We start from the raw sequence: 17,194 nt of genomic DNA, 5'->3' as shown, positions 1-17,194 counted from the left end.
ACTGACAAATAATAATTGATTTTGTGTTAGTTTTAGTGGCTGATACTGCCTATCTTCTACCAAAGCTGAAATGTCATTATAATGTCAGCATTATTGAAATGAACTGTTGCAGAATTGGGTCATTTGTTTGGATTTCTGCATTATTATGTTTTGAAATGAATTGGTTGTAGGCTGTTGCTGCAAGGGAGATGCTTTGATATGTATTGCTGTTATTGACTTGCTGTCTAAGGTCTTCCTAAGTGCTGGAAAGACCTGGGGTAGAGGCCGAAATCTGCAAAAAATTACACCTGCTGATTTATATGGGTAGATGCAGATCTAGGTCAACTTTCAAAGAGAAACAATCAAACAAGTGCTGCCTTTTGCTGCCAGGTGTTTCTTGAGCTATAGAGCACCAGCTTTCTGAGTCCCGTTCACTCTGTGTGGTCTTTGCCCACCTGCAGTTATGCACAAAACATAGAATATTAGTATGCACATTTGGGTTCTTTTTTATAAAAAAACCAAAAACCTGTTGATTGCATCTGTATTTTAGAATTGTTTTCTGCCTGCTGCCTTTCAAAGTCTTCTCTTGCTCTTTAAAAATAATAATGTTCTATATGGTTTTATGTGAACACCTTAGATGATTTGCTTATTTATGATTAGCGGTATATACATTTTGCTAAAAAGAATTCTGCATGTGTATGTACTGAAACCAAAGCAAGTACCACCCAAAATCTAACATTTCTTTTGATTGCTCACTCACCCACCCACCCACCCACTCACACATACACATACACATCTATATCCTGTATGGGTCATATTTGATAAGTGAGTGGGTCTGACCACCTGTCAATCACTGTGACATTTGCCTATTCTTTGGGGAGACGTTTGTATTGGGAAGAGAAAGGTCGACCAATAAGAAAGCCCGGAGGTGGAACCTACCTGATTTTGAGGCTCAGCCCAGAGGTTTTGACAGTTAGTTTGGTTGGTTCTTTTGGGAGGGGAGATAGAGGAGTCAAAGTGAGTTAGAGACAGGGACAAGACTGAGAGGGAATAGAGTGACAGTGTTTCAAATATATTTTAAAACTTGTTTGTGTCTGAAATAAACTTTAATCTTCATTGTTAACTCTACCTGACTGAGACTCAGTACTTCACTGGGGAGCCCTGGGTTCCCCCCCACAAAATTGGTGGCAGCGGAAGAATAAAGTAGTGGTGTATAGGTCAATAGTCCGTGAAATGACCGGGGGCTCTGTACGAACACCTCAATCACCTTCCATCACAATGAAGTCAGTGCTTTGAAGCCCCAGCAATCAACTGATCATTGGGACTGCTTCTGGGACTTCCAAAGGTGGCATGCATCATTCTCCTCCTCTGCATTTTAGTTATTTGTCTCCTATTTGATTTGATTTTCTATCCATACTTTATGCATGGTGGGTTGCAACCACAACAAACTAGGCAATTATGCAACAAATCTATCCCCACTCTTTGAGATTGGTTAGGCTGAAAGACTGTGACCGGCTGCTGGCATCCCAGGCCCTGGTCCAATGCTCTAACCGCAGGAGGGGAGGCGTGAACACACATTGGCATGGTACCTAACGACTAGATGAAGGATCAACCATCCTCGAAATTCATGTAATCATATGCCTATCAGTGGCTATTCAACAACAACAACAAAAACCAGAGGAGGAGTTCATCATGTGTAAGTAACAAAGGGAGAAGTTGCAGGAACCCAAGTGAGACTGAAATGATATCAAAAATAATTATTTAAAAATGAACAACTCCTCTTGCAAACATATGCGGGTATATGCTTATTTTATTTATTTATTTATTATTTAACAGGATTGATGCTATACCTGATTGTAGGAAAACCTCTAAGGGATATTGATATTATCGATAAAAACACTTTAAGCAATTAAAAACCTTTAAAGATAATGACAAGTTTTTTAAAAAAGGGGGGGGGAGATTAAAGCACACCAGCTCAAATGTGCCTTGATAGGCTTGCCTGAACAAGAATAGTTCCAGAAATTGATTCCTTACAAGTACAGAGCAAGTATATTTCTATACTGGTAACAGTGCCAGTTCCGCAGATCAAAATGATTCAGTGGGCACATATGGGGTAGATTCATCCCTCATTTCGTTTAAAATACAAAATGATAAAATACAAATTCACCAAATAAGAAAAAAAACGGCGTTCTCTGTGATACAGATACTAATTGATACTAATTGATAAGATGTCCAGAATTATATCTCAGGTTACTCTACTTGTGAATAATTCTCCAATTTGATTTTGAAGCAACATGAAGCGAAGTTTAATATTGGAGCTCTTGCCCTTAACTATCTTTATTGCTTGGAGAACTTCACTGTTTTTCACACAGTGGTTATATTTTGGAGAATTTGTATTTTGTAACTTTGTATTTTATACATGCATGCCCAAGTGTTTGCATGTATAATTGTTCATGTTCCAATAATCATCCTTTCTGATATCAATTCATTGTCACTTGGGGCTCCTGCAGCTTTGTCTTTTGCTACTTATCAGTGGCTATTTGCTGTGATGGAGATGCAGAACCACCATGGTCAGAGAGAGTTTACCTCTGGATACAATTTTCCAAGGAGCAACAGTGACAAGAGAGTTTCATTAAAGGCTTCCTGTAGGCATCTGTTTGGTTGCTGTTGGATGCAGGAGGCTTGGATATAAGGTTCTGTGAAATCATCTTATCCATTGGGGTTCTTCCCCCACCCCCAAGGGAGATGATTAGCTTGCGTTTGCTCCTTTATAAAGGGGATGTGTGGCTGCCCTGCCGTGCTACTTCGCTTTAAAAAAAGGAGCTCATATTAAATATTTACAAAATGTCTCTTTCTATGAAAGATCTGAAGTTGTTGCTGAAATCTGGAGAGGTTAACTTCCTTCCTTCCTTCTTCTTCCTTCCTAGCTTTGTTTAACCTCATACCTGTGGGTTTACGAGTGGTGGCAATTCAAGGTGTCCAGACAAAACTGTACTTAGCCATGAACAGCGAAGGATACTTGTACACATCGGTAAGTGTCTACTGCATTCCACATTCTTGGTTTATTTATTCTGTCTTGTGTGTGTCAGAAACCCAGGGTCCTGAAACAATGTAAAGATGCTTATTTGGTTCAACGATGGAGGGTAGGAGCTGCTCTTTGGAAGGGGCTTTGCAGAATTGCAGCTGAATTCTTTGCCTTGCACCTTATGTAAACCCTCTTACTCAGGCATCCCCAAACTTCGGCCCTCTAGATGTTTTGGACTACAATTCCCATCATCCCTAACCACTGGTCCTGTTAGCTAGGGATCATGGGAGTTGTAGGCCAAAACATCTGGAGGGCCGCAGGTTGGGGATGCCTGCTCTTACATGCTAAGTTTGGATAATTGGCAGGAAACTGCACAGGGGAACTTCATAACTCAAAAGAGAGGCGCTTTCTGTTTTTACGGCTGTAACCCACCGAGGGCATTATCCATTATTTAATTATTAGGATTTATATGCCACTTTTTATCCAAAGATCCCAGGGCTGAGCACTACATTAAGAACATAATTTATGCAATACAATAATAAAAAATGAAATCCACAGCATAATAATGTAATAATCATAATAGGTCACCGCCCCCAAACTTTTCATAAGAAGAAGAAGAGTCTGGCTGCTGGATCCATCCAAGGACCCATCTAATCCAACATCCTGTTCTCACAGTGGCTGATCAGATGCTCCAGGGATGCTGGCGGTGCTGTGGTCTAAACCACAGAGCCTAGGGCTTGCCAATCTGAAGGTTGACGGTTCGAATCAGAGATGGGGATTAGGGGTGAACAGACTGGCATTCAGTTATTGTTCTGACATTCTGATATTTCTTGGGTTCTGATGTGTTTGAATTTCATCAGGAATAAATGTTTTTGTAATGTTGGCATTTGGATTCTGAACATATGTCCTCAGTGCAATACATAATAAAAACAAAAACAAAAACTGTATTTGCATGGAAAAACAGAGAAAAGTTACTTTTATTGTTGCTAAAAAAAATTTTTTTAAGCCTGCTTTTTAAAAGCAACAAATCTCCAAAAAAGAGAGCCTGCAATTGCAGAGCTGAGTACTCCTAAACAGCTATTAAAAACATAAATTTAGAAATAAATGCCAAATGCCATGCCAAAACCCTTGAAATATGCCTCAAGAAAAAACACAGGTTACAGCATTTTGAGTTTGGTGCCAGTAAGCGTATCCCATAAAGTGGAACCTCAAAAGGGGGGGGGGGTGTCCTGCAGAGGTGGATTTCTTCTACGTCATCCATGAAAATAGTTTTTCTGTAATCCTCATAAGTTTATACTTTCACAGTGCACTTTTATACTTGTCTACCCATTAAGTTCTATGGGATTTATTTCCAGGTAAATGTACAGCTTAAATGTAGCAATGGATAGGGATGCGAGGTTTAATGCGAGAAGGCGATTGCTGGGTGCTTTGCAGGTGGATGCATCGATCGCGGCAATGCCAACTATTCAGGGGTTACTGTCAGATAATAATGATGGAGTTACTTTAGTGGTGGCTGAGTTTTTGTGCTCGGTTTACGCAGAGAGATTGGGCCACTGTGGAGAGGACCAGGGGATGCTAATTGAAAATTGATATATCGTTCTAAAATATTAATTTAATTAATATGTATTTTATTTCATGAAGTCTATACAGTAACGTGAATGTTTTATCCATAATTTTGTTCTGAAGCTCCTGAACTTGTCATGCCTAATAAAGGTTATTGATTTAAGAATAGGGATGAATCTCCAGTGATTTCTCCTGGCGAAGTGGCAATCACACTTCTGTAGCTGAAGCAGTATAGTCTCACCCACCCACCCTGATATCATCATGTGACATGATTTTATTGTGCTCACCATGCATATATGCTTAATGTATTTGTAAACTGCATTGAGATCTTTCAGGTGATAAGCAATCTATAAATGGCAATACTGTAATAGTCTGTGTGCATTGAATCTGTGCAAAATATGAGGTGCGGCTACATAACAGCAAATGGTAAATATGTATTGAGGATGGAAGGGGAGCTTGGAAAGAAGATAGTGTTTTGTTTTCATTTAAACAAATGATTGCAACCAAAGTGTTTTGCTTGCAGCTGGTGTGTAAGGGTGCTTTGAGCTACTTTGAGTGTGAGGTTGATGTTTGCACCTGCTGTTAGTGCTGATTGTTTCTTTACTGGGTTGAGGTTGTGCAGTGCAATGCATATTATTATGATATAGTCAGGAATGAGTGGGTGGAAATAGTTTTATACCCTCCCATGAGGCAAGGTGAGATGACCACCTCAGGTGGCAGGATCCGCAGGGGCAGCAGATTCCGCCTCCAGGGAATGAATCGCCCACTGCTGCTGCTACTGCTGCTGCCGCCACAGTGAAAGAACTGCACTGGCTGCAGATGGGGTACCAGCCAAATTCAAGGTGTTAATTCTAGCACATAAATCCTTAGGTGGCCTGGGACCCAAGTACCTAAAAGTGCGTCTTCTCCCATATCTTCCATCTCAGATCTTACAATGAGGACTTGGTAGTAGTTCTGCCACTAGGGTTGACCAGTTGATGTTAACCCACAACAGGGCCTTTTGGGTGGTAGTTCCCCATTTGCAGAATGACTTCCCTATGGAGGTGCATCTGCCTCCTTCACTATTGGCTTTCAGGTGAAAAGGTATAACATTGTTGTTTACCAGGAAATTTGATGGTTGAAAGACACTGTTCCAAGCAACCCTGAGATTCTTGCCTGATATGATGTTTAAAACTGTTTCTATAATTTTTAAAAAATGTTTTATCCTTGCCACCCTGGGCTCATTCAGGATGAATTGTTATTGTTGTTGTTGGCAAAAGATTTAATCACCGCCCTGGTGTTACCTACTGGTAGGGAGATGCTTGGGCTTCACTGAATCTGCTGGGAGAAGATAAATCCAGAAGTTTCTGGTGCAGATATCCATCAATTGACTTTCTGTGCAGCATCAGCTATGTTCAGCCCAGGACTTCCCATCTGCTCTTCTCTACAGTTTCTTCTTTTCATAGGCTGTAGGGGAGGAAGAAAATTCTAAGGCAGGGAAAGTTGAAAACCTTTGTTCCGCCTGAGGGGTTGATGGAATTGGTGGCTCAGCAGTACCTGGTGAGTCAGGGGTTCCCCTGGGTACTGTGCTGGACTGGGAGTGACAAGATCCACTCACCTATGAAGATCTCACCTACTTCAATGGGTTCTTGTTGTGAGGATTATGGGAAAGGGTTAAGATGAGCAGTGGATGCCATCTAATGCCCCTTAGGAGAACGGATGGGATGAAAATGCAATAAATCAGTGGGTGTTAACTGTTGCAGACAAATGGAACCTCCATGTGCCATAGCAGCCTATCTCTGACTATCTGTGGGAGGAGAGCAGGACAAGGTGTTGCCTTCATGGGCATCTAGCTAGCCACTATTGAAAACAGGACACTGCAGTAGATGGGTGTGGGGCTCTTCTTAAATTCTTGGAGAGTTAAAATCCGCTTAACTGTGCACCTTTGAAAAGGACTGCTTTATGCAGTGACCTTATCATTTGCCTTTTTTAAAAAAGGAAAGGGGCCTGTTGAATAAATGATCTTGGACTTAGGAGGTTGTTTATTTTATTTTTTAAGGAAATGACTTCTCCCTCCCACCCCACTTGCTAATTGGAAGTTTTTTCCCCCTCATTCCATTCTGACAGTTTGGTCAGGTTGGCCCGTGCCCCTCTGCATAGCAATTAGCATGCCGGGATCCAGCAAGGAGCCTTTGCAGCTCAAGTGAAAGCAGTGGTGAGGTGGCTGGTTATGGAGCCTGCTGATCCATAATTGGGAATGGGGTGGAATTAAGGCTGTGGAGTGCGGTGAATGTGTGGGCTTCCAAGGCTTGTGTTTGACAGATAGATCTTTCTAGAGATTTCTCACATCTGCAAATTGCAGCCAAAAAAAGATACTGCTGGTAGAATAGAAAAATAGCACAGTGAGAGCTCCTCGGCAGAGAGAAGGAGCTCAAGTGCAACTGATTCAACAATTGTAGGAGCACCAGAAGCCACCTTATACAGTATTGAGTCAGTCCATTGGTGCATCTAGCTCAATATTGCCTATGCTGACTGACAGCAACTCCCCAGAGTTTTGCTTTCAACTCTGCCTGAAGGTGCCTGAATTGAACCTGGAACCTTCCACATGCAACATGTGTGCTCCATCACGTAGCTGCAGCTCTTGCTCCCAAAAAGAAGCTAGGAGTCTAGTCCTCATCATCATTCCTTAAGAGGGAACAGAGGGAACTACTTGCTTACATTGAGTCAGACCATTGATCCATTTTATTCTCTGCACTGACTGTCAGCGGCTCTCCAGGATTTCAGACTGAAGGCATTCCTCCCTGGAGATGCCAGGTGCTAAGGTTGGGTCCTTCTGCACGCAAAGCATTTGCTCTGCCATGGAAGCGTGGCCCTTCTACATTATACAATCTCTTTTGCACATTACAGGTGGGCTGAAGTGGCAGAGTTCAATGGTGTGGCTGTCTATGGCCTTGGACTTAATGGTCTCATGAGGCTGGCTTTTAGACAGCTGTGTGCAGCTGTGATTTCACTCGCAATGCTCACTATTCCAATTTTTCTTCCTTCCTTCCTGCTCCACCCCACCCTGTGCCATCCCTTGCTTTATCATTTCTGCTTCATTCCTGATACACTTGTGCAAAGCACAGACAAAAAAAAAAAAAAATTGCCACCCCTGAATTGTTTCTTTAAAGGAAATAATTTGAGCCTGTGCAGTTTTGCACCTTAGCTTAAATTATAGAACGATCAGAACTGGGGGAGTAAAATGGTGAGCAGAATTTTCCAGGTGTACTATGCTTTTAAAACAGCATCATGCCACTTTAACCAGTCATTACTTTCCCCAAATAATTATGTTAAGAGTGTTGAGAGTTGTTAGGCGATCCTCACAAAGTCACAATTATCAAAATTCCCTTGGGAAAGGGATTGGAAATCAAACTACTCTGAGAACTGTAGCTCTGTGAGGGTAATAAGAGTCTTCTAACAACTTGCAGCACCCTTGACAAACTACAGCTCACAGGAGTCGTTGGGGGGAAGGCTACAACTGGTTAAAGTGATATGATACTGCTTTACAGGTGCAGAAGGTGCCAACAATAGTGCATTAGTTGTGGATTTATACCGGACTGTCTGCAGATCATTCCACTTTATTAGTTCTGGTGTTTGGAGGGGCCATATCACAACAAAATCAGTCAAACAACCCCCAGAATGTTTGTTGTGTGAAAAGTTAAGGGGTTTCAGCAGGAAGTTACAGGATATGCAATGATAAGAAATGAAGCAGTTTGTCAACACTGAAACCTTGGCAGGCACAGACAGTATGGAAAGAAGGGCTGTGTTTGACCAGCCCTATAGTATCATGAGCACAAATCTTTATGAATACACAATAAAAAGCACCTCAGGAGGGGCCTTTCCTGAGTGTAATATTAGAGAATTGACAGGAATCTCTTTTCTTTCCTTGGAGGGAGAGTTGCATGTATTTCAAGAGACTCGAGGGGAGAAAAATCCCGGCTGCCTTTTCACCCTGTGCTTGTGCAGTACAGGCAGAAGAGCGATGTTTCAATCGTTGCAGCCAGGGATTCGCTTGTTGAAGGGATGTTTCTATATGAAGCCAATTATCTCCCTCTAAGTAGGGAGGCTTTTACCCTGGTTTTTCTTTTCTTTCTTTTTTAAAAAATCCTCTGGATTCATTCTGCAATAGGTCATTGCAGAGTCAACACTGCAAACAATGTTTGCACAAGTTCCATTTCTGTTGCTTTCTTCCAGATGCAAACCCGTGACTTTGGCAATGGTTTGGACAGTGAACATTTCCATAGGAACAAAAGAAACTGTCTTGTACTGAGCCCACGCACTGTTTTACCCAACTCAATACTGTCTGCAGTGACTAGCGGTAGCTCTGTGGGATCTTTCCCTCACCTACCTGAAGATGCCATTGGAGATTAAGTCTGGGGCATCGAAAGGAGGTGTCCTACCACTACGGTTCATTGTCTCTTTCTGAGCTTCTCTTGTGCTGGTTACCATAGAGTCATAGAATTGTAGAGATAGAAGGGACCCCGAGGGTCATCGAGCCCAACCCCCTGCAATGCAGGGAACCTGCCCGCAGGGCCACTTGTCTGCACAGAGCAGACAAAGCTAAGTGGGGAGGAACATCTTTGATTCAAAGGAGCACCTGAGCCCATGTAAGGCTAACATTCCCATTGCAAAGCTGACCAGAAGTATGCAGCTAAAGAACCAACTGGCCACTTCCACTCAATGTGTGAAATTCAACCTAATCAAATCTCCCCTCCCACCATGTTTCTTCCTTCATTATTACATTTGTATCCCACCTTTCCTTCAAGAAGCTTAAGATGGCATATGTGGTTCCTCCTGCCACTCCCCCCATTTTATCCTCACAATAACCATGTGAAGTAGGTTAGGCCAGGAGACAGCGACTGTCCCAAGGTCACCCAGTGAACTGCTCTGGCTCTTGGGTGCTTTTAATACATTCAGTGGTATTTCCTTCCCCTCTTGTCTTTCCTCTTCCTTTGGTATTTTCTGTTTTTGAGAATTTCATGCAACTTCTGTGCATTTCATTTCATTTTAAAACAACAAACCTCCCCACCCCCAAATCACATTCAGAGTAGTAAATGAAAAGCCAGTGACAGTCTAGAATTGATCAACTGCACGCCCACACACTCCTTTTGTCATTGCGAGGCTGATGCTTGCAGCTTTTGAGATGGTTCAAAAAAGATAAAGAAAAAAACCCTCCCCCAAAAAACTTGGTGCTAGCACAAAGGAAAGGAAGATCTAATGTATGAGAGAGCGAGCAAACCTTGTTCTGCCCCAGCCTTGCTAAAGCAGCTCCAAATGGCCTCAAAAAATGGATCTGATTTGAAATGAATAATGCAGGAAGTGGCACATCAGCAGAGGCGAGGGGTTGCCGCATGCCCAGTCATGTTCTGCCCCACCAGGAATCTCTCTAACACTGAATCAAATGGTCATGCTTAGAATTCATCCGTTCTCTCTTCTGTAAGATTAAATAAGAACAAATTCCTGTGGTTCACTGTGGGGGGAAGCTAGGCCAGGGTCAGGCACTTTTTAAAACCCTGGAAAGACTTTATTTTGGGGGGGGGGCTGCATAGCTGTCAAGTCTTCCCTTTTCTCGCGAGGAAGCCTATTCAGCATAAGGGAATTTCCCTTACTGTATATAAAAAAATGGGAGAACTTGACAGCTATGGGTAGATGGAGCTGGAAGTAAAATTGGGTAAGGGGCTGAAGGGAAAAATAATGGGCAGAGCATCCAATATGATGGTCACTCCCTAGGCTACGTTCCAGCCAGGTGAAAGCCAGAGGATTCTGCACACCCATTTCTTCATCTAGGCAAGCGAGAGGCATGGTCACCAGCCAAGGGCACTTACAGCCAAGCCCAAGCAAGGCATAGAGGAGAGGCAGTGAGAGATGGGAACTTAGAACAGATCTGGCAGTCAGATAGGGAGCTATGGGGAGCCACATTTGGTTCCTGGACCAGAGGTTCTCCACCCTTTTGTGGACTGTGGGAGCAAAGGTTAGGCTATCCCAGATCTGTGTGTGTTTTCTCCTTGTTGATCTGAAAAATCCACGAGAAAGCGATGGCAAATGCATGTGTGCCAAATTGATTTCATTTAACTGCTGACCAAACTTAGCTTGTACAGTATGTCCCACAAGCTCTCCAACCAAGTACTGGTACCTTATAGGAATGAGGGAAAGATTCAGTTCACATTAAAAGTGAATGCCTCTCATTTATGCTTTCCGAAACAATATGCAGCCCAAAACATGGCCATCTTCAGGAAGGGGATGTTTCAGATCTTCTGGCTTAAGTTTCTTCAAGAGTTGGCTACTTAATACTTCTTTTAAAGAGGTCTGTGCCACAACCACCCCCACAGAGGAATTTGCAGCCTCCTGAATCCAGTCAATCACCCCCACCCTATTAGATATGATAAACCAAGAAGGTCAAGGGATTACGGTAGCCAAAGAGAGGATTAGTCAATCTGGCATTGTCCTCACCCTTCATCTGCAACAACTGAAATATGAATCAAAGTTCCAACTCAAAATGAGGCAAGTTCGTCTACCCAAGGCTGCAATATTATCCACACTTAGCTATGTTGAAACATCATTAAACACAGAAGGACTTCTCTGGGTTAGGCATTTGCAGGAGTTGGCTGCGAGTTGTCCTTCCAAAGCCATTATTGTTGACAGATGTTGTCTTTTCTGCAGTATGGTAGCAGATCTGGAAAGTTTATCCTCTCTCTTAATTTTGTAAATACATATTGGCAGGGAGTAGTGGCGGTGGAAAAATATCCACAGCATTCAGCTCAAGAAAGCATTAATTTAATAATGCCAATTTGCTCAATTAAGTGAGGAAAACATATTTTTGTATTTGCAAATTCTGTCCTGTTAATATATATCCCCCTCCCCTCCTTGTTGGCATGTGTGCACATTCTGCTTCTCGTTTAATCTTGTTTGCCTTGAAATTAAGTTTTTCCACAGCTTCTGATTTAAATAACAAATTCCAGCTTTGTGTTGGCTTCAAATTTTTGCTTTTGAAACCATGACATTTCTGACAATCATAGTCCTCTGAATTTATTGATTTTTATTTTTGGGGTATAAATTAAATGTGCAAATGAGCATGGTGGTGATTAAGGCAGAGGAAGACTATGGTCTGTGAACACAGTTCTTGCTGGGAAGCTGGTTAACGGATTTGCCACAAATAGATATCGGCTCTGAGACTGCTTTCGGAGCTTCAAAACTAATATTTCTGTGCTGACTTCCCTTGGTGTGTTAAGAAGCCGAATGAAAATGTTCTCTAAGAATGTGAGAAGAGCCCTGCTGGATCGACCCTGCTGGATCCAGCATTCTGTTATCACAGAGGCCAACCAGATGACTTAATCGGAAGCCCTCAAGCAGAATGTGAGTGCAACAGCACTCTCCCCAGTTGTACTAGTGTGTAACTGGTATTCAGAGGTTCTGAGATTGGAGGAAGAACATTGCATTATCCTCCATGAACTTCCCTGACCCTCTCTTGAAGCCATCCAAGATGGTGGCCATCGCTGCATCTTGTTGGAGCAAATTCCATAGGCTTAATTATCTGCTTTGTGGATATGTTTGATCTGTCCTGAATCTTCTAACGTTGGATTTCCCTGTGTTCTAGCACTGTGAGAGAGGGAGGAAACACCCACCCACCCCCCGTCTGCTATCTCCACACCATGCCTATTTAAATACATGCCCATCCTGTCTCTCCTCCTCTTTTATTCTAAACTAATGTGGCCTCCAGATATTGTTAGATTATCCCATCCCTGCCCATTGGGGGCAATGAGAGTTGTTGTTGTTGTTGTCCAATGACCTCTGGAAGTCACCACATTGGCTACTCCTGAATCTATACCTTAAAAGTAGGAGTTCACTTGTTTGGGAAAATATGCACAGAGTAGTCATCAGAGGGTGGGTGCCTCATGAGATGCCCATTCTGGTTAATGGTAGGGGTGGATCAGCCTATTTATATGCTCCTGACATGAATGCACTTCCATTTCTAGATGCAAAACTGGGCTCCTAGATATCTTCAACTTTTATTTGAAACTGTGGGCCTGGTTCTCTTCACTGGCTTTTCTTCTAAAGTTTCAGTCTACTAACTGCTTGGGGTTGTTGGCTATTTTAGATCTCCTGCTCCTCTTTGGTTGCTAATTTCATTTCTTCATTTTTGGCTAACCATTGCCTTTATTTAATCAAAATATACATATCTGTTTCTGTAAGATGGGACATTTCCCAATTTTGCTGGTGTAAGAGATGGTCATTCTCACCATTTACAGTACCTTGTGGTATTGATATTGGTATGTCAAAGCATTAGTAAATGTTATGACATTTTCCATTAATCCTCTTGGTCTGGTGTCTCACTAATGAGACTGGGAGATGAGGCCAGGGCAGGGAAACATTTTTACAGTCTGAGAGTCACATCCCCTCCTGGGAAACCTTCTGGGGGGCCACATACCAATGGTGGGCAGGGCCAGAGGTAAAAGTGGGTGGAGCAATGGGTGTGGCTCTTGCTTTTTTACAGCCGGTTGAATTCCAGCCACACAAAATTTGGAGGTTTCCATGCACACTGAGACATCTCTCCATTCTTCATCCAGGCAAGCAAGAGGCATTCTCATAGCTCAACACATTCCAGCCAAGAAGGGTGTGGAGCAAGGCTGGCAGTGGACACAGCCTGGGGAGGAGGCATTGCCTGTAAGAGTACCAAGGGCCACATAGAAATCTCCAGAGGGCCACATTTGGCTCCCAGTCCTGACAATCCCCGTCCCTAGGGTAAGCAAACTGGGCTGCATTTGAATCTACAAAGTAGGAGCTTACCAGGGGCCCAAACAAGCCAGTCAACAGGCTCCCCATGTGACCTCCATGTGCAAGCAGTTTTTTCCAGGAAAAAGTGGAAATGTTTTGTTTGCGAGTTTTCTTCTTCTTCTGGATTAATCTTTAAGGAGATTTAAGCAGTCCCAGAGGGAAGGTAAACAAGTCGTGCTGTTATTTAGATTGGTATCTCTTGCAAGTTTGCAAGCCACTGTTGCTTTCTCTCCTTTTGAAGGCTTAATTACCTGTTGGCCCATTTTTCAAAAGCGTACCACATCAACGCCACTATCTTTCATCTCTTTCCTCTTCTCCTCATAAATATTCTTTCTTGGGTGTCAATGGAGGCTCCTGCCATGACAAACCTTTATCTTTTCTAATATTGGACTCCGCTTGATCTTTTCTGATATTACAAGGCAGCACGTGGGGGTGGGAAATCTTCTGGCAGCTCCTACATAAATTGTTGTCATGATAGAGCCTTCTGTTTTATTTATTCATTTAAGAGAGTAAGAAGAGTTTAGCTGGTTTGGACCAAAGCGCCCCCCCCCCCCAGTCCAATATCCTGTCTCATGGCAGCCCAACAGCATTCCTCGGTGAAGCCCACAAACAGGATCCAAGTGCAACGTCACTCTCCACAACTGTGATGCCCAATGAAACAAAAATATAAGGCAAGGCCCACTGGATCAGGCCAAAGGCCCATCTTTGTCCAGTATCCTGTACTCACAGTGACAAGCTAGAAGCTCATCATAAGCTCGCAAGCAGGACCTGAGTGCATCATCACTCTCTACGCTTCAGATATGCAAGGAGGCAGCAACATCCTCTGTCACTGGAGGCAGAACAAAACCATTGTCGTTGCTTCATTTATTTGCTTACATTTATTTAGTTATTGTCAGTTTTTCACCAGCTCTTCATCAGATGATCCTGGGGCTGGGTGATATTTGAAATGATAGCAATAAGCTGGAAAAAACAAGAGCAAGCAAAATAAATATAATCATATTTTTTTTAAAAAAACAACAACAACACACAACTAATTTCAGCAACAAACTAGGATCATCCTGTAAATGCCCAGACAGGTTTTCACTGGTGTTGCACATTCAAAAGTTATGCATTTTGGTGAGATATCACAAACCAAGACAGGTTTGATAATCATCCCCTTTACATGTTTACATGTTACATGGGTGGAAACGGGTGGTGCTGAAATTCTCTCTCTCTCTCTCTCTCTCTCTCTCTCTCTCTCTCTCTCTCTCTCTGTGTGTGTGTGTGTGTGTGTGTGTGTAAATGTAATCAGATGCCAGTGGAAAACCCAAAAGCAGGACCTGAGCACAACAGCTCTCCCCTCACTTGTGATACCCAGCCATTGGTATTCAGAGACACAATGGATCTGATAGCAGAACATAGCCCATTGCGGCTAGTAACCATTGATAGCATTCATCCTCCCTGAATTGGTCTAACCCTCTTTTTAAGCCATCCAGGTTGGTGGCCATCAGCGTTTTGTCAAGCATTTTGAAATGGGGGAAGGCAAATGCATTCTGAAAAGTTCCATTATGAAATGGGAAAATGGCCATGGAAAAACAAAGCTTTTGAAAACTTTCTGGGTGGTTTTTTTTTGGGGGGGGGGGATATCCCCAACACTGCATGGCCCCAAGCTAATCAGGCCTTAAAATTTAATAATATTTTCTTTTTTTCTTTTTTAAGCCCAGGTGCTATATGCGTGCAGTAATATGTGTTTTAGCGATCAGCCTGTCTGCCTGATATGAAAAGGCAGCCCCTGAGTTTGAACAGTGCTGGAGTTCTTTCATCATCGACCAAGGCTGTTAGATCTTTGGGGAAAGCCCTTCCATTTACTGAACATCTTTGAGCTTTCAGAGGAGTTGGTGGTTTCAACCATTGCAAAAGAGCCAGTTAGGTCTCTCTTCTCTTCTCTCCTCTCCTCTCCTCTCCTCTCCTCTCCTCTCCTCTCCTCTCCTCTCCTCTCTCCTCTTTCTGGAGTCAAAAATGCTGGAAAGAGTTCTTTCACATAGAACAGATTCCAGATCCACCTGAGGAGTTATTATGCAGAGCAGCATGGTGAAGAAGCTTAAAATAATAAGATACTTGCTTTGTTTGAACAAAGGATCTGGCTAATTGCCAGTTTGGTGCACCAGGCAGGGCAAAGAATTATGGGTGGCAAATGGAACTTGCTGGGCCTTTTCTCTTTAGAACAGAAGTTTGGTTTCTGCTGTAGGGGTTGTGAATTATTACTTCTTCATTTTACTACTGCTGCTGTTGTTGCTACTACTGCTGCTGCTGCTCCTAATATTCAGCTGGTTGGGTGGATGATCTGAGGTCGTACCAACACCATCCTTTACAACTCTCAGTACCCCTAACAAACCACAAACCACAGTTCCCAGGATTCTTGAGAGGAAGCCACAACTTCTAAAGTGCTATAAGAGTGCTTTAAATGTACTGGGTGAATGAGATCTGTTCCAATATAAGACTGATGCATATGTACAAAAACTTAAGAAGAGCCTGCAGCATCAGGCCAATGGCCCATGGAGTCCAGCATTCTGTTCTCAAAGTGACCAAGCAGATGCCCGTGGGAAACTCTCAAGCAGGACCCCAGCAGAAGGGCAGTCTCCCCTTCTACAGCTTCTGGTATGCAGAAGCATTGCTGCCTCTGACTGTGGAAGCAGAGCATACCCGCTCCGTAGTGCGACATGTGCTTCAGGCGGAGTAGCCGATCCATAGCGCGACCCGTTGCTGGCAACCCGCTCCGAGGATCCGGGCACTGGAGCACCGCCCCCCCCCCCGGCAACCCGCTCCGTAGCGCAACGCATGCGCACAATGGACGCCCCGCCCCCTGGCGGGGTGCCTTCTGGTTTGCAGCCCCGGGTAGCCAGAAGGCTAGTGACGCTGCTGCCAACATAATAGCTGCTGGTTTGTTGATTTTATAATCCAGGTATTCCAATGCATTAATCACACATCTCATATTAGATTGCATATAGCGTTCAGGGAGGAACCCAGCTTGGTCTTTGTGAATTGTCTCTTTCAGTACTATTTTCAATCTATTCACAAAGATATCAGCAAAGATCTTATAATCATTGTTCAGCAGAGCAATGGGTCTATAATTGGCCATATTTGAGGGTCAGTTCCTTGTTTATGAATAAGAGTAATGTAACTTTCCTTCCATGAATTTTGTTATTTTTAACATTATCATTATCTCTTTCATGGGTAGAAATAATTATTCTTCTAATTTTTTGTAATAGATATCCGGGAGGCCATCCGGGCCTGGTGTCTTCCCTATCTTAGATCTTTGAATGACTTGTGGGTAATTTGTTATGGTGCTTTAAATGTATGGTGTGAATGTGGCCTTACAAGGGATCAGAACTTTGGTCCATCTTGCTCAGGATTGTCTGAAATGACATTCAGCAGCTCCTCCAGACAGGGTTTCTTCCTAGCCCTACCTTGAAATGCTGGTGGTTGGACCAGGGATCTTCTGCATGCAAAGCAGGTGCTCTACCACTTAACCACCACCCTTATCCCATTGTTGTTGACTGATCATTAACTGACTGATGGTGGAGGCTGTCGAGGTTACCTTTTAAAGCAAAAACAAAAACCCTGCAAATTGCATTTCTGCCACGGAGGCAGCTGGCTGTATCTTATAATTTGATCCTGAAGTATCAAGAGCTGGATGGAAATACCAACTTCATATTGTTCTTTTTATAAAGACACTTCTAGCTCAGTGGTCATGCTGTGGTAATATGATCCTGCTTCTTGATAATGTGCAAGTAGCAAAGGAGTGGGTTGCTGAGTGACTGAGAGTAGTTACTCGGTGGAGATAATTTTCACGAAGAA

General features: G+C 43.0%; 1 protein-coding gene across 8 annotated transcripts in view; it reads left to right on the top strand.

Moving 5' to 3' along the window:
- The window catches only part of LOC118090248 (fibroblast growth factor 13), a 280,078-nt gene that overhangs the window by 246,358 nt on the left and 16,526 nt on the right, over positions 1 to 17,194 (top strand). For all 8 annotated transcript variants that reach the window (XM_060270453.2, XM_088664437.1, XM_035125708.3 and 5 more), the window contains one exon: positions 2,907 to 3,010. In XM_060270453.2, coding sequence (XP_060126436.1) covers positions 2,907 to 3,010 — 104 coding nt within the window. The remainder of the gene's footprint in view (positions 1 to 2,906; positions 3,011 to 17,194) is intronic.

This window comes from Zootoca vivipara, chromosome Z2, assembly GCF_965207765.1.
Source record: "Zootoca vivipara chromosome Z2, rZooViv2.hap1.1, whole genome shotgun sequence".
Taxonomy (NCBI): Eukaryota; Metazoa; Chordata; class Lepidosauria; order Squamata; family Lacertidae; genus Zootoca; species Zootoca vivipara.
Note: the sequence above shows the minus strand (reverse complement) of the source record. Positions and strands in the feature narration are given on the sequence as shown.